The 25384-nt window shown below is 40.3% G+C and overlaps 3 protein-coding genes and 1 long non-coding RNA gene across 16 annotated transcripts in view; 2 read left to right on the top strand and 2 right to left on the bottom strand.

Moving 5' to 3' along the window:
- The window catches only part of LOC148902464 (interferon regulatory factor 2-like), a 21714-nt gene extending 16050 nt beyond the window's left edge, over positions 1 to 5664 (top strand). For all 11 annotated transcript variants that reach the window (XM_088991024.1, XM_088991022.1, XM_088991019.1 and 8 more), the window contains one exon: positions 4673 to 5664. In XM_088991024.1, coding sequence (XP_088847150.1) covers positions 4673 to 4906 — 234 coding nt within the window. In that variant the 3' untranslated portion in view covers positions 4907 to 5664. The remainder of the gene's footprint in view (positions 1 to 4672) is intronic.
- LOC148902465 (uncharacterized) overlaps positions 1 to 13308 on the bottom strand; it is a 27200-nt gene extending 13892 nt beyond the window's left edge. The window contains exon 1 of the mRNA XM_088991028.1: positions 13047 to 13308. The gene's annotated coding sequence lies outside the window, so the exon portion shown is untranslated. The remainder of the gene's footprint in view (positions 1 to 13046) is intronic.
- Positions 1 to 25384, bottom strand: part of LOC148902461 (uncharacterized) — a 128552-nt gene that overhangs the window by 82655 nt on the left and 20513 nt on the right. The gene's annotated exons all lie outside the window — the stretch shown is intronic.
- Positions 13478 to 25384, top strand: part of ocrl (OCRL inositol polyphosphate-5-phosphatase) — a 44912-nt gene continuing 33005 nt past the window's right edge. Inside the window, exons 1-5 of one of the 3 annotated variants that reach the window (XM_088991011.1) lie at positions 13478 to 13874; positions 17922 to 18001; positions 21060 to 21151; positions 21346 to 21384; positions 23825 to 23938. In XM_088991011.1, coding sequence (XP_088847137.1) covers positions 13833 to 13874; positions 17922 to 18001; positions 21060 to 21151; positions 21346 to 21384; positions 23825 to 23938 — 367 coding nt within the window. In that variant the 5' untranslated portion in view covers positions 13478 to 13832. The remainder of the gene's footprint in view (positions 13875 to 17921; positions 18002 to 21059; positions 21152 to 21345; positions 21385 to 23824; positions 23939 to 25384) is intronic. The other 2 variants (XM_088991012.1, XM_088991013.1) reach the window with 2 other exon arrangements.

The raw sequence follows: 25384 nt of genomic DNA on the forward strand, positions 1-25384 counted from the left end.
ACTGTAGTAGCAAACCTGGAACAAAAATGAAGTACAGCTGTGACTGAGCATACTTTCTCAAGTCGTGTGACTCGTACGCTGCATGCAATCCATAACCTTGACATGGCGTCTGTCGAGAATGTAGTAAAGCAAGAAGTACAGTCGGTAAGGCTTGGGATGATTACCTGATTGGAAATCAGGACCAACCACCTGCTTTTTAACTCATTCACTGCCGTTCACAAATTTATTTGGGAATTGAAAGGTGTGATGTAGAGCGCCATTCCCCAATTTGTTCGGGTGTTGTTTTTTCATGCCTGGGTGCCGATAAAGCGCTGGTCATGGCCTCTGGCATTTTTTTCTGTTCCACAAAGGGGTAACATTTCCCTTCTTTCCGTGTTAGTGCTTTGTTCCAGCTTCAGCTGTTGTTAAAGCGCTATATCAAACAAATTGCATGATATTTTGGACAGTCACCCTCATTTCAAGCTCATATACAGTGATACCTCGGCTTTAGTTTACGAACTTATCACTTAACGAACATTAAATTTGCGAGCATATCGTCTTGGCTGACGAACTAGTTTTCGGCGGAGGAACCAAACCACACAGCGCCATGGTGGCTGGCGGACTACTTTTTGGCACCACTTTCTTTGGGTGCGGACGTGGTTTGTTATTGAGTGGAATACTTTTGCTATTATGTGAGTGAAAAAGACCCCACCACAGGCTAGTGTTAAGCCACAGAGGACACAAAAGAAAATGACGGTCGAGCAGAAGAAGGAGATCAATGAGGTGTGCGTTTGTGTGACCTAGAGTCCCAGTACCACTACGCTAAGTCGACCATTGCTACGTGTGGCTAAGGGTGTTTCTGTGTTCTCGAAGCAACGGTCTCAGACTATAGAAGAGGATGAAAAACTTCTGTTGATTTGGATGAACGAAAAGCAGCTAGTAGGGGACAGTGTGAGTGAGGAAGGACGGCAACTTCACTCGGATATCATCAAGAGGCAACGACCATCACAAAGGTCCTCTTCTGGCTCTTTCTGGTGCAACACGAGGTTTTCAAACCAAACAAGCATTGACGTGATGGAAGGACTGCTACAATGTGTCCTTTTTTTCGGTCAGGGGCGTTCCTTCAGTCACGTCACGTACGTACTCGTCACCAACTCAAAAACAAGACTTCCGAAATATTCAGCATGAGTCTTAAAACGTAATATATAGCTATATGCGGTGGAATCTTTGTAAAATACGCTCAGTAGAAGCCCGTTGAAGCCATTTTACAAATTATGGAGACAACTTGTCCGGAGACGTCGGTTGTCCTTTAAGGCACAGGTGTCAAAGTCAAGGCCCGCGGGCCAAATCCGGCCCGCCACATCATTTTTTTCAGCCCGCGAAAGAAAATCAAACTTGTTAAATTCCATGATGATTGCTAAAATCTGAGCCAAAATTTCATATTTTTGGATGTCAACCACAATAAAAGTCATTATTCTTGACTTCAGATTTGAAAACGAGTTATTCATTAATTTGCTGTGTGCTCTATATGTAATATTTGAAGGGATTTAAACATTCTAATGGGTTCCCCAAATTCATAACGGCCCTCGAGAGGAAACCATAACTACACTGTGGCCCGCGGCAAAAAATGACTTTGACACCCCTGCTTTAAGGTGAATCGATATTTGCTTAGGGGTTTCTATACAGTACCACCATTATTGAAATCTGTATCGGTCGCACCGTTGGTCACGTGACCAGCTTCCGTGTCTTGCGCAGTGTAGCAGACGCCATTTTCTACCATTTTAAACCATGGCGAAACGAAAGAATTGTGACCTCGGAACGAAATACAAGGCAATCGTGGCTGTTGAGGAGAATCCAACAAGGAGCTAATCCTCCATTGCAAAAGAATTAGACGTGCCGCAAAATACTTTATCAACGTGGTTGAAGAGTAAGGATAAAATAAAGACGGCATACGGCAAGGTTGGACTTCGGACCTGGATCAAAGAGGATGACAACGTCACAATACTGTAGTATTCTTAGACAGTATACAGTTGTTTGACACCAATTTCAACCATGGGGAAATGTAACAATTGTGATATCCGAACAACGTACAAGGCAATCGTGGCTGTGGGGGACAATCCAACAAACAACTCCTTCATTGCGAAATAGTTCGACGTGCCGCAGAATACTCAAGTAACGTAAGTAATGTAAACGTTGCAGTTTTTGTTTTCCATACATGTATTTTGTCACTTGCAATAATCACTGTTTTTCATATACAGTAAAGTCTCGTTATATCGATATTCAAGGGAGTCCGAAAAAATATCGATATAACCGGGACTATCGATATATCCGATATCGATATAACGAGACTTTACTGTATTTGTACATGCTGGGCCAGCATTGCTGGCATTCGTGGTTTCTCTTGTGTGTACAATGTCAACAATGTTGAGTGATACTCAGAGTCACGATTGCAAGAGTGCGTTATAAAAATAATAATAAATAATAAATGACGTTTTTACATTTACATCTACATTTGCACAGTATACAGTTGACATTTTTATTTTGTTATGCTTAGAATATCTTGTTTTCTATCCTTTCACTTCCACCCCAACCCCATCCCTCTTCAATTGCTGCTGTGGACTGCAAATTTCCCCATTGTGGGACGAATAAAGGTATTCTGATTCTGATTATTTAATGCATAAGTTTATTTTTCACTTCACTACAGTACAAAAGCATGCTAGATAGGCAATGCATGAACCCAATAAGAAAAATTACATGCCATATCAAAGATCCCCCATTTATTGCCCCCGCTTCATGCAACGGCGCATGATCGGATATATCGATAGTACGGTTATATCAATATTTTTTCTGACTCCCAAGAATATCGATATAACGAGACTGTAATAATAATAATAATAATAATAATGGCCCGGTAGTCGAGTGGTTAGCACACCGGCTTCACAGTGCAGAGGTCGCCGGTTCGCGTCCCGGTCCGGCCTCCCTGTGTGGAGTTTGCATGTTCTCCCCGGACCCGCGTGGGTTTTCTCCGGGTCCTCCGGTTTCCTCCCACACTCCAAAAACATGCATGGCAGGCAGATTGACCACTCCAAATTGTCCCTAGGTGTGAGTGTGAGAGTGACTGTTGTATGTCTTTGTGTGCCCTGCGATTGGCTGGCAACCAATTCAGGGTGTCCCCCGACTCGTGCCCGAAGACAGCTGAGATAGGCTCCAGCAACCCCCGCAACCCTAATGAGGAATAAGCGGTACGGAAAATGAGATGAGATGAGATAATAATAATAATAATAATAATAATAATAATAATAATAACACAGAGCAACACAGAAAATGCAATTTTAAATAGATGGGTTTTGAGATGGGACTTGAAGGTGGGAAGAGAATCGATGTTGCGAATGTTGGGAGGAAGTGATTTCCAAAGTTTGGGGGCAGAGCAGCTGAAGGCTCGGTCACCCATCGTGCTGAGACGGGCAGGTGGGGAGGGGGCACACAGAGGCGGAGGGAGGATGAGGATCTGACGGAATAGAAATTTGAAGAAGGTCAGATAGGTATGGGAGGCAAGGTTATGGATAGCTTTGAATGTATCAAGAATAATTTTAAAATTGATTCTATATTTGACCGGGAGCCAGTGGAACTTTTGGACGGGGGTGATGTGGTTCTGGTGATGATTGAAGAATTCTGGACGAGTTGAAGTTTGTGGAGAAGTTTCTGAGGGACACCAATGAGAAATGAATTGCAATAGTCAATCCGGGAGGTGACGAGACTATGAACGAGGATAGCAGTGGTGTGAGGAGTGAGAGACGGGCAAAGACAATTGATATTGATTTAAGACTTATTTTGTAGAAAATTAGGTTTAAGGGGACCTGGGAACGGATTATTCTCATTTCAATGGTTTCTTATGGGAAATAAATGTTTGGCAGACAAACTTTTTCGCCTTTCACATACTTTTTGGGAACCAATTAAGTTCGGAAGCTGAGGTATCACTGTATCTCCACACCCGCATCATTTAGGAATTTTTGCTACTAATTTCTAACGCTGCATTGAATGTTTATGTTGTCCTAAAAGTCATTCTGTGGGTCCTGGAATCCGAGTGACCATGACAAAAACCCTGGCACTGAAGTGGACACATTTTTGCACGTCTGGCAGTGAATGAGTTAAGACTAAAATAAAATCCAATGCCACGATTGAATCGGGTCATGAAGCAGCACAATTTCATTGCTGTCTCTCAGCAAGTCATGAATGCCCACGACGTCTAACTATGTCGAGTGATAGTCTGAGTATATTTACCATCTTTGTCTTTATTGTCCTTTCTTTTTTGGTACTCCTTACATCATGTGTATGCTCGCTTTCTAGCTATCTAGCGGGCTACCTCGCTGGCTACCTAGATGGCTATCTATCTATCTAATTACTGCCAGTTAGCTGCCATCTAGCTAGCTATCTGGCTGGCTAGATGCTACCTAGCTAATTGGCTACCTCGCTAGCTAGCTGTTTACTGTCTATTAGCTATCTAGCTAGCTAGCTTTCTATTTAATTGAGTTACTTGCGGGTTGAGTTAATGCTGGCACGCGTGGCTGTCGCTGCTCACCCACAGAAAAACTTAATCCCTTGACTGTAGAGTGACCTTGAGAGTTTTGAAAGGCGCTTATAAATGAAATGGATTACAGTATTATTATTATTATTTTCTCTCTGTGACTCGCAGGTTGTGAATCCAGCCTGGAGGGGCGACCATTGCAGGTCAGTTCTCAGGGTGCCCCCCTCCTCCCTCCCCAGCATGGCCACCTTCGTCCGAGGAAGCAAGCCCTGCTGCCGCATCACCACCACGCGAGACCCTGACCCCCTCATCAGCTACCATGCCGACAGCTGGCCAACGGCGTACGCTCACGAGATGCGCGCTAGCGTCATTCGGAAAACCTCCGACATCACTTCCTCGTAACCTCACCAGGATGCACGCCTTCCTCCTTTTATTGAAGTCAGACGTGAGCAAGCGACGGATTGTCGCGCCGACTCTTGATGGGTGCGCCCGCCCGTTGGCGAGCACGTTGCAGCCTCCCTCCGCCCCCGCGCATCAATTTCTGACATTCTCTGCAATTGCACTGCCGACATTCAATAACGTCTGTGTAAGCTGTCAGTCGTATAAGAGTGGTCCGTCAATGAGAAGGTTTCTTCAGCCGTCATCTGTACTTCTTTGAAGGTGTCAAAAAGATGGGCTGCCAAATGAAAAACAAAGTAACGTAGTTTATTCAATACATTGTTAAAATGAAAATAGGAAAGAGAAATACATTGGGAAACTAAACAAATTCTCAAAAAAAGACTATCAACAACAAATTACAAATGTAAATTTCTCCACTGTGAGACTAATAAAGGCAAATCCAATTCAATCCAATCCAATTGCAGGGATAATACTAGTTGGCCTCAATCTGCAGTACATAGGCACCTAAAAGCCAGCAAGCACTCATTTGACGACAATGAGGTTAAAATCTTAGCGAAATAAAATAGATGGTTTGAAAGGAGAGTAAAAGAAGCTATTTTCATGAAACAGCAAAACCCTTCACTAAATCGCCATGGTGGGATGAGGTTCAATTTGGATCGTTCCTACAACCGACTTCTTAGGCAACATAGGCTTAGTTATGCTGATGAGGTGAGACCAGGGCAAATGGGGCAATCAGGCCAGTCGTAGACCCCATACTCATGCAGGACATATATATATATATATATATATATATATATATATTCCGACACCTTCAAAGAAGTACAAATGACGGCTGAAGAAACCTTCTCATCGACATTCAAGAAGATACACAGGCATTTTGGTTGACTCTGCATCATCACCATTGGAGCTGCGTCCACACACGCGCATCTAACGTAGGGGAGGTGGCTGGAAGTCAGTGGATTACCGTATTTTACGGCGTACTAGGCCCACCCAAAAGCCTTGATTTTCTTTCATAGATCACCCTGGGCCTTATAGGCCGGTGTGCTTTATATCTGAAGTCATATTGAGCCACATCAGGTCTGGCAACGACTGTCAGCAGCCACTGACTCCATTTTCCCCATAGAAGAAGTATTGCATAACCCAAACCGCTACTGTAGCACCTTATAATGTGGTGTGCCTTATAACTTTGATCTATTTATATGCAGGTAACGTCCGACTTACGACCGAGTTCCGTTCCGACCAAACGGTCATAAGTCAAAATGGTCGTAAGTCCAAATCCATTCAAAATGTTGAATAGAGACTCGGAGGCGAAATGACTCGCAAACTCCCCCTCTTAAAATGTTAAAAATATGTTCTGGAGGCCATGGTTGTAAGTACAGGTGGTCCTAAGCCGGATGTTACCTGTATTATAGTATTTGGAAAACTTTTTTCATTCATCGAAGGTGCACCTTATAGTCCAATGTGCCTTATATATGGAACAAGTTTGAAAATACACCATTCACTGGGGGTGTGCCTTATACTCCGTTGCGCCTTCTTTTTCCTGTTCTTTTCCTTTCGGCTTTTCCCTTCGAGGGGTCTCCACAGCGAATCAGTGTTCCAGAAAATATGGTATATTATAATTGGAAAACATTTTCATTCATGGCAGGTGCGCCTTATAGTCAGGTGCGCATTACATATGGAACAAGTTTGAAAATACACCATTAATTGGGGGTGCACCTTATATCCGGTGCGCCTTATACACTGGAAAATACGGTCTTATAATTGAAAAAAAATATATTCATTAAAGATGCACCTAATATATATGGAACAAATTTTAAAATACACCATTCACTAAGGGTGCACCTTATACTCCGGTGCGCCTTATACACCGGAAAATACAGTCTTATAATTGGAAAACTGTTTTTCATTCATTGAAGGTGCACCTTATACTCCGGTGCTCTTTATCCACTGGAAAATACTGTATTAGAATTGGAAAACATTTATCATTCATTTAGGTGTGTATTATAGACCTGTGTGCCTTATATATATATATATATATATATATGGAAGTTTGAAAATATTCCATTACTGGGGGGTGCACCCTATACTTCGGTGCGCCTTATACACCGGAAAATACAGTAATTACAGTTCCAATCATTTTGATCATAATTAGCTTTTGAAATGCATTCTTTGCAAAGATTTTGAATGTGATTTGTTACTCCACAATTTCTCACACTTTGAGCTCGAGATCCAAATGAGAAAGTATTTCTCCCAAAATTCTGAATGGAATATTAATGCAGTGGTGATAAATCAAACGAAACATTAGAAGATAACTTGAATCAAAAAAAAAACATTTGCTCAAGTTGATCATCTTGATCTTACATACACCATCAAAGCTATCCTCCAATCAACTCTGAATTTGGGATAGGCTGTACAGTGATACCTTGGCTTACGAACGCTTTAGCTAACGAACTAGTTTTCGGGAAACACACGGAGCGCCATAATGAGTGATGTGTTGTTCGCTAACGAGCCAGTTCTTGGAGCTCCTGAAATGGCAGCCGTCTTTTTTCCCCCTCTATTCCCCACCCCCGGTCCTCGGTTAAAGCCGCACGTGATAGGTCAAGATCTGTGGTCGAGGAGGGAGGAGACACACACAGGCAGTGAGTGGGGGGAGGGGTTACAGAAACACACACACACGAAAGGGAGATGACAGAGCTTGAAACAAAAAACCAAGAGTGAAAAAAAAATAAAAGTGAAAAGGTGAGAACATGGATAGAAAACATTGTGAAATTTGGACTTGTTTCAACTTTATTGATATTTATTGAGAGAGAGTGTAGAGTGTAGACTGCAAGGTTAAAATATCCCATCAATTTGCTGCTGCGAAATGAAAATTTCTCCACTGTGAGACGAATAAAGGCATATCCAATCCAATCCAATCAGGCTCCACAAATAACTTGCACAAGCCATCTGTACAATTTGAAGAGAATATACAAGCAAAGGAACCAGCTATCAATAAAGTTTCTAGTGTGTCTGCCTGCATCTGTTGCTGTTGCAATATCACAACTTCCAAGATGTACAACCCAGAGCTCCTTCAGACACTTTATGCAAAAGGCTATCCATTCCATCAAGCCATCAACGACCATCACAAAGGTAAATAAAAAATCTTTATTACACAGTACAGTGTATTTCTTTAATTACAATACCATCGCACATTTATTATACATAAAATAAGGTACATTGTTTGTAGTTTCAAGGCTTATTTATTTGAAAATTATGTTTTATGGGGACATGGGAACGAATTATTCTCATTTTAATGGTTTCCTATGGGAAATTAATGTTTGAAATACACACTTCGCCTTACACACTTTCTGGGAACCAATTGAGTTTGTAAGCCAAGGTATCACTGTACATCAGTTCTACCTTGGTACTATATAGCACAATGAATATCTTTTAAATATGCTTCCATGGCGACTTCCCAAGCTGAATTTACATTTCCACTGCCGTAATTATAGCAAATAGAATGTCTTTTCAAACTTTTTCCATATACATACATGTATCAGTTGCAGCGGAGTAGAAGGCACACCTTCAATGAATGAATGAATATATATATATATATATATATATATATATATATATATATATATATATATATATATATATATATATATATATATATATATATATAAAGTTTTCCAAATATAAGGCACACCACATTATAAGGCGCTACAGTAGAGCCTGGGGTTACGTTTTACATATCACAGCAATGACTGCCCACTATTTCTTCTACAGACCTATTGTGGCTCAATATGACTCCACATATAAGGCGTATAAGGTGCAGTGTCATCTTTTGTAGACAATCAAAAGGGTGTGCCTTGTACACTGGAAAATACAGTATTTAGTGATCTGGAATTGGATTGGATTAACCTTTATACATCTTCCAGTTGAGAAATTGACATTTGACAGCAGCAAAGTGACGAAAGGAATAGGAAAGGAAAGGATGAAGTAGAAAAACAAAATACGGGACTCTGCCGTAAAAGCAGCCACTCTCGCGCCGCCATCTTGAATTCAAAAGAACAGAAAAAAACACATTACAAAATAATATGACAACACAAAGACGCAGTCATTGCATCTTAAGCACTTTCTGCACCCTCTGTTGCACAAAGCAGTTCCAGATGCAATAGTAGAGGATCTAAGCGTCTTTGTCACCAGTGGATCAGGGACGTCATGCTGAAATGTGCACGTCTGCTACAAGCTAAATGTGGAAAGCAACCACCAAACTGTAGCATCCATTACCCGAAAGAGACTGTCTCACATCTCCTGTCCCACATCAATCCGTTTCAATTCCAAGCCGCGGCAGCACAATGAAATGCACTAATAGAAACGTTGCTGGGGAAAAAAATGCAGTTACAGTGGCGAAAGAGAGCCGCACTTAAATCTCTTTCGCTCGAGCAAACATTTTCTGAAAAACAAAAACCATCCTGTCATACATTGGACGAAAGTGCCTACTCATCCTATCTAAGCTAATACAGTGATACCTTGGCTTCCGAACTTAATTGGTTCCCGGACAGAGTGTGTAAGGCGAAAAGGGTGTATCCTAAAAAATAATTTCCCATAGGAAACCATTAAAATGAGATTAATCCGTTCCCATGTCCCCATAAAATATAATTTTTTACTTTCTAATTTTCTAAGCCTCAAAACTACACAAAATATACCTTATTTTATGTATAATAAATGTGCTATGGTATTATAATTACAGAAATAAACTGTACCGAATAATAAAGTCGTTTTATTTACCTTTGTGATGGTCGTTGATGGCTTGATGGAATGGAGTGGCATTCATCAGCATTAAACACTTGATGAGGAACGTAACCTTCTTTCACCATCTTGAGGAATGATCCCTTGTAGGTGCTTTCTCTGCCATAATTTTACCTTGTTCCTCATCAATTGTATTCTGTTTAGCTGGGTTGATAGCTTTTTGCATCAGGTGTACAGATGGCTTGTGGGGGTTATTTGTGGAGCCTGATTAATGGGAATTTTAACCTTGCAGTCTACACTCTGCCTTTGACCTACCAAAGTTGAAACAAGTAAATTTCACTGTTTTCTATCCATTTTCTCACTCTCTCTCTGTCATCTGCCTGTCTCTTTAATGTTTAAACGACCTCCCCTCACTGCTGCGTTCTTGACCAATCACGTGGCTTTAACCGAAGACCGGGGGCGGGATATAGAGGACAAAAACCAGTCGGCCACCATTTTTTTATTTTGAGAACGGCCTCACTCTCTCTCTCTGTAGGCCCCCCCAGACCCCCTCACTGCTGCATTCTTGACCAATCACGTGGCTTAAATCAAAGACTGGGGGCGGGAAATAGAAGACAAAAAAAAGTCAGCTGCCATTTCCTTGTGAGGAGAAAGGGCTCATTTGCGAACGACACATCACTCATTGTGGCGCTCCATGTGTTTCGCGAAAAATAGTTCGTATGCTAAGGTAAAATGTTCATAAATTGAAAAATCGTAAACCGAAAAAGCCAAGGGGTTCGTAAACCGAGGTATCACTGTAACTCGGACATAACCTCAATACTAATCATCATATTCATCATAATCCATTTCATTTCTAAGTGCCTTTGAAAACTCTCAAGGTCACTTGAAATAATGTCATTTCCACCACCCCGACGCTTTTCCCTGTTGTCTCCTCAAGACCTGATTGATTTGACCAAATTTGACCTCCATCCCAGCAAAGACGTTCTATGACATAACACGTTTGACCATGGTGCGTACCAACACTGCTACCTAAACTTTGTATGTGTGTGCGTATGAGTGTGTGTTTCTTCATCAATTTGTACATCAGCTGTGTATTTGCAAATTGACTAAATTAGGTGTTTTAGACGGAGGAAAGTCGCGTCATAGCTAGCACATTTTCTTCCTGAATTGCGTTAATGTATGCATCTGACAATCTCAGGACAATCCCCGTCGCGCCTCAACACAATACAGTGATACCTCAGCTTACGAACGCTTTAGCTCACCAACTAGTTTTCGGCAGACAAACCACAGCGCCACTGTGGCTGGCGGACTAGTTTTCCAACCTCCCCCCCCCTTTGAGTGCAGATGTGGTTTTCTCTCGAGTTGAGTACTTTTGCTGTTGTGGGAGCGAAAAAGACCCACCACAGGCTAGTGTTAAGCCGAAGAGGACACAAAAGAAAATGACGGTCGAGCAGAAGAAGGAGATCATCAAAAAACACCAACGAGGTGTGCGTTTGTGTGACTTAGCGTACCAGTACGCTAAGTCGACCATTGCTACGGGTGGCTAAGGGTGTTTCTGTGTGGTCTAAGCAACGGTCTCAGGCAATAGAAGAGGTTGAAAAACTTAGCAGGGGACAGTGTGAGTCAGGGTATTATCGCCGCGAAAGCATGGCAACTTCAGTCGGATATCATCAAGAGGCAACGACATCAACGACCATCACAAAGGTCAATAAAACGACTTTATTTTTAGTACAGTTTATTTCTTTCATTACAACACAATACAACATTTATTATACATAAATAATGTATGTTTTAAGGCTTATTTTGTAGAAAATTATGTTTTACGGGGACCTGGGAACGGATTATTCTCAGTTTAATGGTTTCTTATGGGAAATACATTTTTGACCATCACAAAGGTCAATAAAACCACTTTATTATACAGTACAGTTTATTTCTTTCATTACAATACAATAGCTCATTTATTATACATAAAATAAGGTAGATTTTGTGTAGGTTTAAGCAGTGTGAAATGGCGTGTGCCCGGACGCCCGGGGCGTGCAACTTTTCCGACAACTTCTTTAAGAAAAAAAAAGAAAAAAAACGAAATCTTTTTTTTTTTCCAAACCAAACGTTTGCTTTATTTATATAAAGCAAACGTTTGAACAAAGATTTTGAAAAATGAATAAATTATTCCGATTTGGTTTATTATTGGTTTATTCCGATTTAGAAATCTTCATTCGGTTTGGAAATTTTGGAATTTCGGTTCGTTTGGCAATTTGCATATTTAGCACGGCAGCCAATCACAAGCCTGCTTCGTGCTTCCGTCTTTCCCGAGCGTTATAAGGTCGTGCATTTGCATATCATTTTCCAAAGTAGATGCACAGAACCTCAGCCCCACCCAGAAGAAATATTCAAAAGAAGCTAACAAAATTTATGACGCTACAAAACATAAACATACATTAAAAGCATTGTGGAAAGAAGAATTCGCGTGGCTTGTAGCAGACGACGCAACGCAAACATTGAATTGTGCAAAATGACGAAGAGTGTATGGACAAACAACCAACTGGAGCAAAATCATCAGCAAGTGATATTTACCATCAATTAAGCAAGGGAGCATTTGTGGTAGGTACATCCTTAATAAAAACAATCCTTAATACTTTGCAACAATAGTTTTTTTGCGATTAGTCATCTTATTGTGTTTAAAGTTGTCAAAAATGGGGCAGGCAACTTTTCAGTTGTCTGCTAACTTCTTCTCATGAGTTTCAGACACTGTTTAAAGTACTGTTTTTCTAGAAAATTATTCTAAATCTACCTGAAACCTGACTCACATTGCTGCATATGGCAGTGTAAAATCAGTTTTTGCAACTACTCCGGATTTGCCGAAATGAGTACGGTTTTGTCTTTATCCCATTCAGGTTACAGTTTATTAATGAAAATTACGGTTTCCAATAAAAACAGTACGTCAAAAATCATCGAAATAGTAAATAATAAAAATCACCGCCTTTCAAAACTCTCAAGGTCATTTTACAGTCCCAGAAGAAGTTTTGCTGTGGGTTAGCAGCGGCAGCCACATGCGCCAACGTTCACTCAACCTGAAAGTAACTTAAATAGATAGCAAGCTAACTAATATATAGCTAATAGTACCCAACGTTCTGGATAACTAGCTAGCTATTAGCTAGCGAGCTATCTATTGGCTATCTAGATAGCTAGCTAGCTATTAGCTAGCTTTCCATCTATTGGAGTTACTACCGGGTTGAGTGAACGCTGGCTGTGTGGCTGCCACTGCTCACCCACAGAAAAACTGACCCTGTGACTGTAAGGTGACCTTGAGAGTTTTTAAAGGTGCCTATAAATCAAATGTATTAGTATTAGTATTATTCATCCATTTTCCGTACCGCTTATTTTATTCGAGGGGGGTGCTGGAGCCTACCTCAGCTGTCTCCGGGCACGAGGCGGGGGACACCCTGAATTGGTTGCCAGCCAATCGAAGGGCACACAAAGACGTACAACAGTCACTCTCACACCTCGGGACAATTGGGAGCGGTCAATCTGCCTGCTATGCATGTTTTTTGAGTGTGGGAGGAAGCCGGAGGACGCGGAGAAAACCCACGCGGGACCGGGGAGAACACGCAAGCTCCACACAGAGGCCCGACCGGGACGCGAACCGGCGACCTCTGCACTGTGAAGGTGGTGTGCTAACCACTCGACTGCCAGGTAGTTGAGGCATTATGTCAAGTGGGGGCAGTAAAACGCTACTTAGCCTTTAAACGAACGCCAGTATAAACGAAGAAGAACAATTTCGCCTCCTGAAGGAAGAGGTCGCAAGCGGCGCTTCAAGTGCGATGTGAACCCGAGCAGCGAGCGAAGGAGGAAGAGCAGCAGCAACCATTAAGTCCCTTCCTCAACTCTCCAGAAAGCAAACTTACTTCAACGAACGCCTGGCGTCAAATAAGAACTGTGGTGTGTAACAAGAAAACAGAAGTCATTGTCCCACGGAGCGTCCCGATTTGATTCCTACGGTCTGTTGACTGCCCCAAACCATTTCCCGGACACATCGACGACCGAAAACACGGAGCTGCCATCACCCGGAAGGCCGCCGCCGCCACCTCCGCCGCAGCACCGGACGGGGATTTAACTTTCTCTCTCCCTGACGCATGGACGGAGTCGACGATTAGCCACCTCGCACCCTCGGGGTAAAACTCTCCAATCGATAAGGATGGATTCCTCATTGGGGATTGGCAGCGAGGAATGCTTGGCAATATCCTTTTTTTTTTCCAAACGAAATATTTTAGTTTCATCATTCTGAGATAAGTAAATAGCATGCAAGTACCCTTTGCCCATGGGAAACTTGAACAACTTAACAATTGCTTTTCATATAATATTACAGTGATTCATTTATCGCTTGTCTTTTAATTTCTTCCACCAGGGGGCCGTCAACCAAAACAATGACATAATAACGCAGGGACTTTTTCCGACCAAAACGGCCATTTCAAACTAAATATGTATTCTTGCTTTTTCGCTGTTTATTTCCTGTTTCGGCTTGTGTTGGCAGAAAGCGCCATTTTGATTGGATGATACTGACGCCGTTTGGCGGAAACTGCCATTTTGATTGGATGATCTTGATTTAGGTGCGTTGCTGTCAAAACAGGTAAACGCCCCCTTTTGAATAAGCGGATAAGTAAAAAATAAATTCTTTCGCTAACGATCTTTTCGCCTTACGAACGTTAAATTTGCAAGAATATAATTTTGGCATACGAACACATGCGCCACAATGAGTGATGTCTTTCGCGACCGAGATGGTTCTTGGAGCTCCTGAAATGGCAGCAAATCCCCCCTCTATTCCCTGACCCCAGTCTTCAGTTTAAGCCGCATGTGATTGGTCTCGATCCGTGGTCGAGGTGGGAGGGGACACACGCTGCAGGACACATGCCGCAGTGAGCGGGGGGAGGGGTTACAGAAACAGAAACACACACACGAAAGGGAGATGACAGAGCTTGAAACAAAAAAACACAAAAGTGAAAAAAAAAACAAAAGTGTAATGGTGAGAAAATTGATAGAAATGGACACGTTTCAACTTGATTGATAGTTCGAAGGCAGAGTGTAGACTGCAAGGTTAAAATGTAATGTATTATTGTTATTATAATCAGGCTCCCCAAATAACCCACACAAGCCATCTGTACAATTTGAAGAGAACACACAAGCAAGGGAACCATTCCATCAAGCCATCGACGACGATCACAAAGGTAAATAAAACGACTTTATTATACTGTACAATTTCTTTCCTTACAATACCATAGTGCATTTGTTATACATAACATAAGGTATATTGTGTGTAGTTTTAAGGCTTATTTAGTTGAAAATTATGTTTTATGGGGACCTGAGAACGTATTATTCTCATTTTAATTGTTTCCTATGGGAAATTAATGTTTGGAGTACACACTTTTTCCCTTTACACACACTTTCTGAGAAGCAATTAAGTTCGTAAGCCAAGATATCACTTTAATTTGAAGAGTTTAAGAACGGTTCGCAATTGGGTTATCCTGATCGAGAAAAAAATATACAACTGAGCAGATTGTGTTATTGCGGGTGAATTGGTGTTACCTGAAAAAAACAGATGTACATTTTCTTAATTTGTGAAGTCAATCATCAAATATTTTTTAAAACAATCAAACAACTTAAATTGAGACAATTTGGTTGTAGTTTTATTTTTCTAATTCTTTCTAAGTGTTGGATTGGGACTCTGTACCAGCAGAGTGACTCGGACTTGTTAGTAAAAATATGTGATGAAAAATGAACTTGTGTGCAATTCAGTGCTTACTCTTCTTTTTTGACAGTTTTTCTACTTATGGCCCACAAAGTGTTTTTGATGCGCATAGTTGAGCGATTAACGAGTTTGCGACGAAGCATTACAATTTGTGGTCACATGGCCCACAAAGCCGCTCTTACATACTGTAGTACTTCGACTTGTATGAAATGTACTTAAGTCACACACTGTAGCACATTTATGTTTTTTGCCATTTAAAAGCTTTGCCAAGTGAGTGTTACATAGCTCACCCGTCCTTCTATTTCTCACTTGCTCACATCGTCAATGAGGAAATTCCTTCAATTTTCAATACTGTGATACCTCAGCTCACGAACATAATTGCTTTGCAGAAAGTGTGTGTAAGGCGAAAAGTTTGTCTTCCGAACATTTCTTCCCCATAAGAAACCATTAAAATGTGCATCATCCGTTCCCAAGTCCCCATAAAACATAATTTTCTACTAAATAAGCCTTAAAGGACAACCAACATCACTTTTTTGTTTCTTAACTGACAACAGAAAAACATTTTATAGCATCTGAAATACCCAAAACACGCAGTATGATATTTGTATTCAAATGCAAAACACCAATAAAATGACTTAAAGTGTCCAAAATCTGCAAAAAAATTGAGCTGCGAATTGGGCATTTTCAGAAAGTCCCGCCCCCAGTTTGTGACGTCACGCCAAGACTCTCTTGCATTGCTGGAGAATCAAAACAATGGCTTCAAATTCGGAGAATATGCTTTCTTGTTACACATCCAGTTATGAATATGATTCAAATAGTTCTGAAGAGGAAAGCATACATGTTTGCAATTGATTAAAGAAGTCCTTCCCTGTCATTTTGAGGCATCTGGACTGCAATGTAGCGTCCCAGAAAAGAGGGAGAAAATGGCTGTGAGGAATTAATCAGCCCGTTTCCATTGGCTGATAAATTCCTTAATATGGAGCTTGGTCGCCCTCTTCTGGCTCTTTTTGGTGCAACATGATGTTTTCAGACCAACCAAGCACAGCAAAATGTATTGACGTGATCTAAGGACTGCTACAATGTGTCCTTTTTTTCAGTCAGGGGCGTTCCTTCAGTGACGTCACGTACACACTCGTCACCAACTCAAAAACAAGACTTCCGGAATATTCAACACGAGTCTTAAAACGTAAAATATAGCTATATGCGGCTGAATCTTTGTAAAATACGCTCAGTAGAAGTCATTTGAAGCCATTTTACAAAATATGGACACAACTTGTCCGGAGACGTCGGTTGTCATTTAAAACTACACAGACTCTACCTTATATTATGTATAATAAATGCGCTCTTGTATTGTGATGAAAGAAAGAAACTGTACTATATAATAAAGTCGTTTTATTGATCTTTGTGATGGTCATTGATGTAGTTGCCTCTTGATGATATCAGAGTGAAGTTGCTGTACTTTCTCGGTGATAATAATATTAATAATACTACTACTACTACTAATAATAATAATAATAATAATAAGAAGAAGAATACATTTTATTTCAAGCTTGCCCAAAACAAACATGCGAATCAAACCTCTGAAGATGGAGGACACTGATTCGCTGTGGCGACCCCTTAAAGGGAAAAGCCGAAAGTAAACGAAGAATATTTTATTTCAAGCACCTTTCAAAGCTCTCAAGGACACTTTACAGTCACAGACAAGCATAGATAGATACAATAAATAAAATACAATTATAAATAGAAATTATAATAATAATAATAATTAATTATAATAGAAAGAAGAGCTAAAGCAACACAGAAAATGCCATTTTAAATAGGTGGGTTTTGAGATGGAATTTGAAGGTGGGAAGAGATTACCCTCAATCACACTGTCCCCTGCTAGCTGCTTTTCGTTAATCCAAATCAACAGAAGTGGTCCTCTTTGGTGTAACATTAGCGTGTGGTGGGGTCTTTTTCGCTCCCATAATAGCAAACGTACTCCACTCGATAACAAACCACGTCTGCACTCAAAGGGGTTGATGAAAACTAGTCGCCAGCCACCGTGGTGCTGTTTGGATTGGTTTGTTTGCCGAAAATATACAGTAAAGTCTCGTTATATCGATATCGGATATATCGATAGTCCCGGTTATATCGATACTATTTCTATGCACGCACAGAGAAAATTACATGCAAACAGGGTCGGATATATCGATAGTCCCGGTTATATCGATATTTTTTCGGACTCCCTTGAATATCGATATAACGAGACTTTACTGTATTCTCGCGAATTTAATGGTTCGTACGGCGAAAAGTTTGTAAACTAACAATTGATTTACCCGTTTATGGTGTTCCAGTGTCACTGTTTGTATTGGCATCCTCCATTAATTGTACATACGTTGTCTTGTGACAGATCATCACATCAACATTGCATTTCCATTTTAAAAGACACGAGTTCTTTTAAAATGCGCAAACAATCAGGGAAGTAAGCGGCGTATCTACAGATTAGATGATCTTTGTTTTCATGTTCCTCGTCAATCATTCCTTGATTGTGCTGCTCACACTGTAAGAGGTCTGGAACTGAGGGCTGGTCAGAAGGAACCCAGGCTTCTTTCACTCATTGAACGAGGTGGACAGTTTGTGTAAGTACCTTTTAAGATGACAACAGGATGATCAATAAGTGATGTTACACACTTTTTTTATGTTGACTGTTCGATTCTGAACTCCTTCATTGCCAGACGATGTACAAAAAAAATGTGTCCACTCCAGTGCCAGGGTTTTTGTCATTGTCACATGAATTCTAGGACCCACAGAATATTGACTTTTAGGACTACGTAAACATGAAAGACTATCTTCTTTCATAAAGAAAGAGTTAAAGGACAACCGACACCATTTTTTTGTTTCCTAACTGACATCAGAAAAACGTTTTATAGCCGCTTTACGTCATATTTTCAATTCCCGAATACATTTGTGAATGAGTGAAGTTATTTGATGAAAATAGCTTTTGTTTTGGCAAGATGTAAATCTAAAACGAGGTCAGGATAAGGCTCTCGAGGAAGCGGAGTTCCATATCTGTGGTTTAAAAGCCTTTCCCATTGTGAGTAATGTGCGAGAGTTTGCTGTTGTGAATGCAGATTAGCAACATACTACATATAATAATGATAATAATGATGATAATAATAATACATTTCATTGCGAAGCGCCTTTCAAAACTCTAAAGGTCACTTTACAGACACAGGATCGGTTTTTCTGTAGGTGAGCAGCGGCAGCCAAATGTGCCAGCGTTCACTCAACCCGGAAGTAACTCAAATAGATAGCAAGCAAGCTAGCTACCTAATAGATATCTATTAGATGTCTAGAAATGGTCAGATTTTATTCTTTGTTTAATTTATATTCCACACATGCAACATTAATCAGAATGCCGTGTTTAGATGAATGAGTACACAGAATATTTTCACAAATATTTTTGACTTCCAATATGATTCATAATTGTCATAATTAACATGAACATAGTTGACTTAATCATTTGTTTTACTCTGAGAATGGGGTATCAGAAAAACGTGGGTTATGGTTGTACATATAACTACAGTCAAGTATATGTCGGCATGATGGATTTATGTGATATTAAAAAATATAGCTTTTTTTATTGCTATATGAGCTATATGAGCCAAATCATTCAAACTAGTGGTCGTCGTCTGTATTAAAGGACAACCGACACGTCCGGACAAGTTGCGTCCATAATTTGTAATATCACGTCAAATGACTTCTACTGAGCGCATTTTACAAAGATTCCAGCGCATATAGCTATATTTTACTTTTTAAGCCTAGCGCTGAATATTCATGAAGTCTTCTTTTCGAGTTGATGACGATGCCCTATGTGACGTCACGGAGGGAACGCCCCTGACTGAGAAAGCAGCACACAATGCATTTTGGGTACTTTTTTTCATCTGAAAATACAGTGTTGATGGCGAAATTAGAAGGAACACTACATAAATAACGCAATGGTGAATCATTTTGTGGCACCCAATTGCGGTAACACGCATAAAGAAGGTGTAAGTTTACACAAATTGCCAACAGACAAATCAGCCCATTTCCAACGCCGCTTGTGCGCCATCTTGTGCATTTTCTGGTCACTACATCGGAGTCGAGACGGCTCGAATTCATACGGAAGGACTTCTTTAATCGATTGCAAACATTTATGCTTTCCTCTTCAGAACTATTCTACTATTGAATCATATTCATAACTGGATGAGTAACAAGAAAGCATCTTCTCTGAATCTGAACTCTCTGAAGCCATTGTTTTGATTCTGGAGCAGGGCAATTTGTGAAGGAGTATCCTGGCGTGACGTCAGGAACAAGAGGGTGGGACTTTTTCAATCTCCCCAGTTTTTAGCTCATTTTGTAGCAGTTTTGGGACACTTTTTTTGCTTTTGCATTGGACTAAAAATATCAGCCTGCGTGTTTTGGGTATTTTAGATGCTATAAAACGTTTTTCTGATGTCAGTCAGGAAACAAAAAATGATGTCGGTTGTCCTTTAAGTATCCAGGCAAATGGGAATAGAAACAAAAGAGGAAATCCATAAAAGTTAACGTGTGGAAATAAGGGTCACTTGACTGAACCTAATGTTCACTTATGACTACTGGCAATCTTCTCAAACTACCACGACAATTTAATGCGATCGATCTAACACTGGTAGAAAATGCATGGACACCAACTGTGACTTTTATTTTGGGTATTGACTTTACCATCACTAAGATTTGATAGTCTTTCACCTTTAACATGACACCTTGATTAAGTGCTTATGCATCCGCACTGCTGACCGATGCGCCAAAGCTTGCTATCTGGTTGTCTCGTAAGCTGCAAAACAATTAGTTGGCACTAGCGACAAGCTAGCTCCACTCATTATCTGGAATTCCTGAGCTCTGGGATGAAATTCACATGGGAACACAAGCTTCACGGTTAGCTAACTGTTAAAAAAAGTTCCAGCAGGGCAGAAACATTTGTTGAGACCTTCATTCTCATTGGCTAAAAATACACATTGAATCAAAAGGATAGGACAATTTGTTTTCAACTCATTCACTGCCATTCACACATTTGTTCCCACAGAATACTGAGTTTTAGGACTATATCAACATTCAGTACAGCGTTAGAAATCTTAGAATCTCTTCGTTCATCAGAAAAAACAGTTAATACCTAAATGATATGGGTCTGGAGTTATATGAGCTTGAAATGAGGGTGCCAGTCCAAAATACAATGCAATACATACATATTAGGTTTATATAGCGCTTTAACAACAGATGAAGCTGTAACAAAGCACGAACATGGAAAAGGGGAATAATGCTGCCCCTTGTGGAAAAGAAAAAAACATTGCCAAAGGCCATGAGCAGCGCTTTATCGGCACCCAGCATGAAAAATCTACATTCCGGAATTGCGCCTCTACATCATATTTTCAATTGCCGAATACATTTGTGAATGGCAGTTTACAAGTTATTTTTTTCCCTTTTTTATGGATAACTTTATGGTTCAGGCAATTCTAAACACTCATCTAAATTTTGCTTGACCCACTTTTCTCTGCATGCGACAAACTTGCTCTAAGAAGGAAATGAGAATTCGTCATAGTGTCTGTGTATCCATACACTATAATTTAATTTGAATGTTGATTCATCTTTTAAGCGGAAGTCTGTTGTGTCGCCATTCAGACTGGGTGTGCTGGCAACCCCTGACGCCGTTGTGGCTCGTCCTGTGGCGCAGCTCTCCATCCCCATTAATGGAAAATTTGAAATTGTCAAAGGTATGTTACTTCCTTCTTTTTACCTGGACACCAATGAGGGATTGATAATTGAGTGCGTGTGAGTCGAGTGTGTCAGATTGTCGGCTAAATCTGAAATTCAAGACACACTCACGAGCGACACACTCACGACACCCACAAGTGACCTTTTGACCTGCACGTTAACATTTTGTAAGCTCATTTTTCTGTGCCTCCAGAGGGTGAAGAAGCTCTTCTCATTGACTTCTCCCTCGTGTGTGAGTGCTTTTCAATTTTTTGGGGCTCTTAAACCTGCCCAAGTTAGATACAAAACTGGGAATGTTAACTAAGTGTTATAGTGTCATCACCTATAGCAGCAGCTGTTTGCTCAGTGTGGCTACATGACAATACAGGTTTTTGTCATGTTTGTTTTTGATAATACAGGTTAATACTGGTTAGCACAGTTATGGCTTCCTGTCCCTAGGATACCAAACGTGAACAATAGATACCGGCCAGCTATCTAGCTAGCTATCTATTAGCTATGTAGCGATATAGCTGGCTGGTTAGCTATCTAGCTAGTGAGTTATTAGCTATCTGTTGACTAGCTAACTAGCTTTCTATCTATTAATAATAATCATCATCATCATAATCATAATCATAATAATATATTTCATTTATAAGCGCCTTTAGAAACTCTCAAGGACACTTTACAGTCACAGGATACTTTTTCTGCGAGTGAGCAGCGGCAGCCACACGCGCCAGCGTTCGGGGAAAAAAGTGAGACTCCCCACTAAAAACAAGTGTGTCATTAAATTTTGATTGGAATTGCCAATTTTGGACCATTTTGGTGACCGTCAAACAAACTCACCCCTGAAAAGTTTTGAAAACTTCATTCAAATCTTTGAACATGTGTAGCATAAGAAGACCCACAAAAATGTCATGAGAAGACGCAAAAAAGACATAGTACAAGTTGACCCAAAATAAACGTGGGGAAAAAAACGTGAGACACCCCCTAAAAAAAATCAAATAAAAGTTGGCCAATTTTGGTTGGAATTGCCAATTTTGGACAGTTCCAGTGGTTCAGCAAGTCCGGTTCCCAAAAACATACTGAAAGTCGGGAAATTCTAGTTTGAATTGCAAATTTTGGGCCGTTCCGGTGGTCCGTCAAACAAAACCATCCTTGAAAAGTTTCAAAAAGTCATCCTTCAAATCTTTCAACACAAATAGCATAAGTGGACCCTCAAAGATTTTCAGTGGCAAAGAAGTTCCACAAAAAATATGCTATGAGTTGAAGCACTATTTGAGTCAAGTCAAGGCCCGTGGGCCAAATCCGGCCCGCCACATAATTTTTTTCGGCCCACAAAAGCAAATCAAACTTGTGAAATTCCATGATGATTGCTAAAATCTGAGCCAAAATTTCATATTTTTTGATGTCAACCACAATAAAAGTCATTATTCTTGACTTCAGATTTGAAAACGAGTTATTCATTAATTTGCTGTGTGCTATATGTAATATTTTTAAGGGATTTAAACATTCTAATGGGTTCCCCAAACTCATAACGGCCCTCGAGAGGAAACCATAACTACAATGTGGCCCGCGGCAAAAAATGACTTTGACACCCCTGCTTTAAAGCGACCTTGAGAGTTTTGAAAGCCGCGGAAATGAAATGTATTATTATTATTATTATTATTATTATTATTATTATTGTAGGGGGCCCGGTAGTCGAGTGGTTGGCACACCGGCTTCACAGTGCAGAGCTCGCCGGCCTCCCTGTGTGGAGTTTGCATGTTCTCCCCGGACCCGCGTGGGTTTTCTCCGGGTCCTCCGGTTTCTTCCCACACTCCAAAAACATGCATGGCAGGCAGATTGACCACTCCAAATTGTCCCTAAGTCTGAGTGTGAGAGTGACTGTTGTATGTCTTTGTGTGCCCTGCGATTGGCTGGCAACCAATTTGGCGTGTCCCCCGCCTCGTGCCCAAAGACAGCTGAGATAGGCTCCAGCAACCCCCGCGACCCTAATGAGAAATAAGCGGTACGGAAAATGAGATGAGATGAGATTATTATTGTATTATTATTGTGCTGGGGATTCCCAATGAATTATTTATTGAGCTGACGTGATCTAATAGCTAGATAGCTGGCTATCTAGCTAGCTAGATGGGTATCTAGCTAGCTATTTATTAGCTAGCTAGCTATATATCTAGCGCACAATCTATTAGCTATCTAGATAGCTATGTATTAACTATATAGCTAGCTAGCTATTAACTATCTAGCTATCTAGATAGCTATCTAGCTATTGTGTATCTATTAGCTAGCTAGGTAGCTTTCTATCTATTTGAGTTACTTCCGGGTTGAGTGAACGCTGGCACATGTGGCTGCCGCTGCTCACCCACAGAAAAACCTATCCTGTGGCTGGAAAGCGACCTTGAGAGTTTTGAAAGGCGCTGGTAAATGAAATGTATTATTATTATTGTTATGTTATTATTATTATTTATAAGTGATCGAAATTTATTGCAGTCCGACTAAACACCGTTTTTTAAAATGTATTTGCATCTTTATTTAGTAGCAGTCCGAGGACGTGAGTTATCTAAGCTCTCAGAAAAAAAAATTCTCAATGGGCTGACTGTGGAATCACTATGCTTTTTGTTGACAGTCAGCTTTTTTTGTGCGGTCATTCTAAATGTGTTTTGTGTATGTGTGTGTTGCCCAACCGCCTTTAGCCGGACTTAAGATAAGAATAAAAGGTGAAAAAGCTCCAGAACTCTTGTTAGAACTCCAGGATGATGAGCGAACGCAGACTTTCCTCACTCAAGTGATCAGCGCTCAACAACAAGGTAGGTTAGCGTGCGGGTCAAATATTTGTCTTCTTTTGAAACCGTATTTTCCGGTGTATAAGGCGCACACACAAGGCTTCATTTTCTTCCAAAGATGACCTGGCGCCTTATACGTGAAGTCATAATGAGCCACAATAGGTCTCGCAACGACTTTCGATAGCCAATGACTGTCGATAGCCAACGACTCCATTTCCCCCCGTAGAAGTAGTGCGTAACACCAGCCTCAACTGTAGCACCTTATAATGTGGTGTGCCTTATATTTGGAAACTTTTTATATACAGTGATACCTTGGCTTACGAACTTAATTAGTTCCCAGACAGTGTGTCAGGCGAAAAGTGTGTATCTCAACAAATAATTTCCCATTGGAAACCATTAAAATGAGAATAATCCGTGCTTAGGTCCCCATAAAACATAATTTTCTATTTTATTTTCTAAGCCTTAAAACTACACAAAATATACCTTATTTTATGTATAATAAATGTGCTATGGTATTATAATTATAAACTAAAAGTTTTTTTATTTACCTTTGTGATGGTTGTTGATGGCTTGATGGAATGGAGTGGCCGGTTTCCTCAGCATTAAAGACTTCATGAGGAACGTAACCTTCTTCTTTTACCATCTTGAGGAATGATCCCTTGTAGGTGCTTTCTCTGCGATAATTTTACCTAGTTCCTCATCAAGTGTGTTCTGTTTAGCTGGGTTGATAGCTTTTTGCATCAAGTGTACAGATGGCTTGTGCGGGTTGTTTGTGGAGCCTGATTGATGGGATATTTTAACCTTCCAGTCTACACTCTGCTTTTGAACTATCAAAGTTGAAATAAGTTCTTTTTCCACTTTTGTTTTTTGTTTCAAGTGTGTGTGTCTGTGTTTTTTTTCTCACTCTCTGTCTGTCTGTAACCCCCACCCCCTCACTGCTGCGTTCTTGACCAATCCGTGGCTTTAACCGACGACTGGGGGCAGAGAATAGAGGACAAAATAGTCGGCCACCATTTTCTTGTTAGGAGAACGGGCTCTTTCGCGAACTACACATCACTAATTGTGGGAGCTCCGTGTGTATCCCGAAAAATAGTTCGTATGTCAAGGTAAAATTTTCATAAATGTAACGTTTGTAACCCGAAAAGTTCCTAAGCCAAGGGGTTCGTAAACTGAGGTATCACTGTAAATCGATTATATGAAATATAAAATGATATAAATGACACTATAAGGTAAGTATAACACTTATAAATGAACTGTACAGTAAACAGTGTTGTATACATTACAGCTACAGTTATACAGTAATAAAAATGGATAATATGAAATATAAAATGATAAAAACGACAATAAAAGGTAAGTATAACATTTATAAATGAACTGTACAGTAAACAGTTTTGGATACATTACAGGTAGTTATACAGTCATAAAAATCGACCATACAAAATATAAAATGATAAAAATGACATTAAAAGT

The sequence above is a fragment of the Hippocampus bargibanti genome, linkage group LG02 (genome assembly GCF_051943395.1).
Source record: "Hippocampus bargibanti isolate YZ-2025 linkage group LG02, ASM5194339v1, whole genome shotgun sequence".
In the NCBI taxonomy this organism is placed as follows: domain Eukaryota; kingdom Metazoa; phylum Chordata; class Actinopteri; order Syngnathiformes; family Syngnathidae; genus Hippocampus; species Hippocampus bargibanti.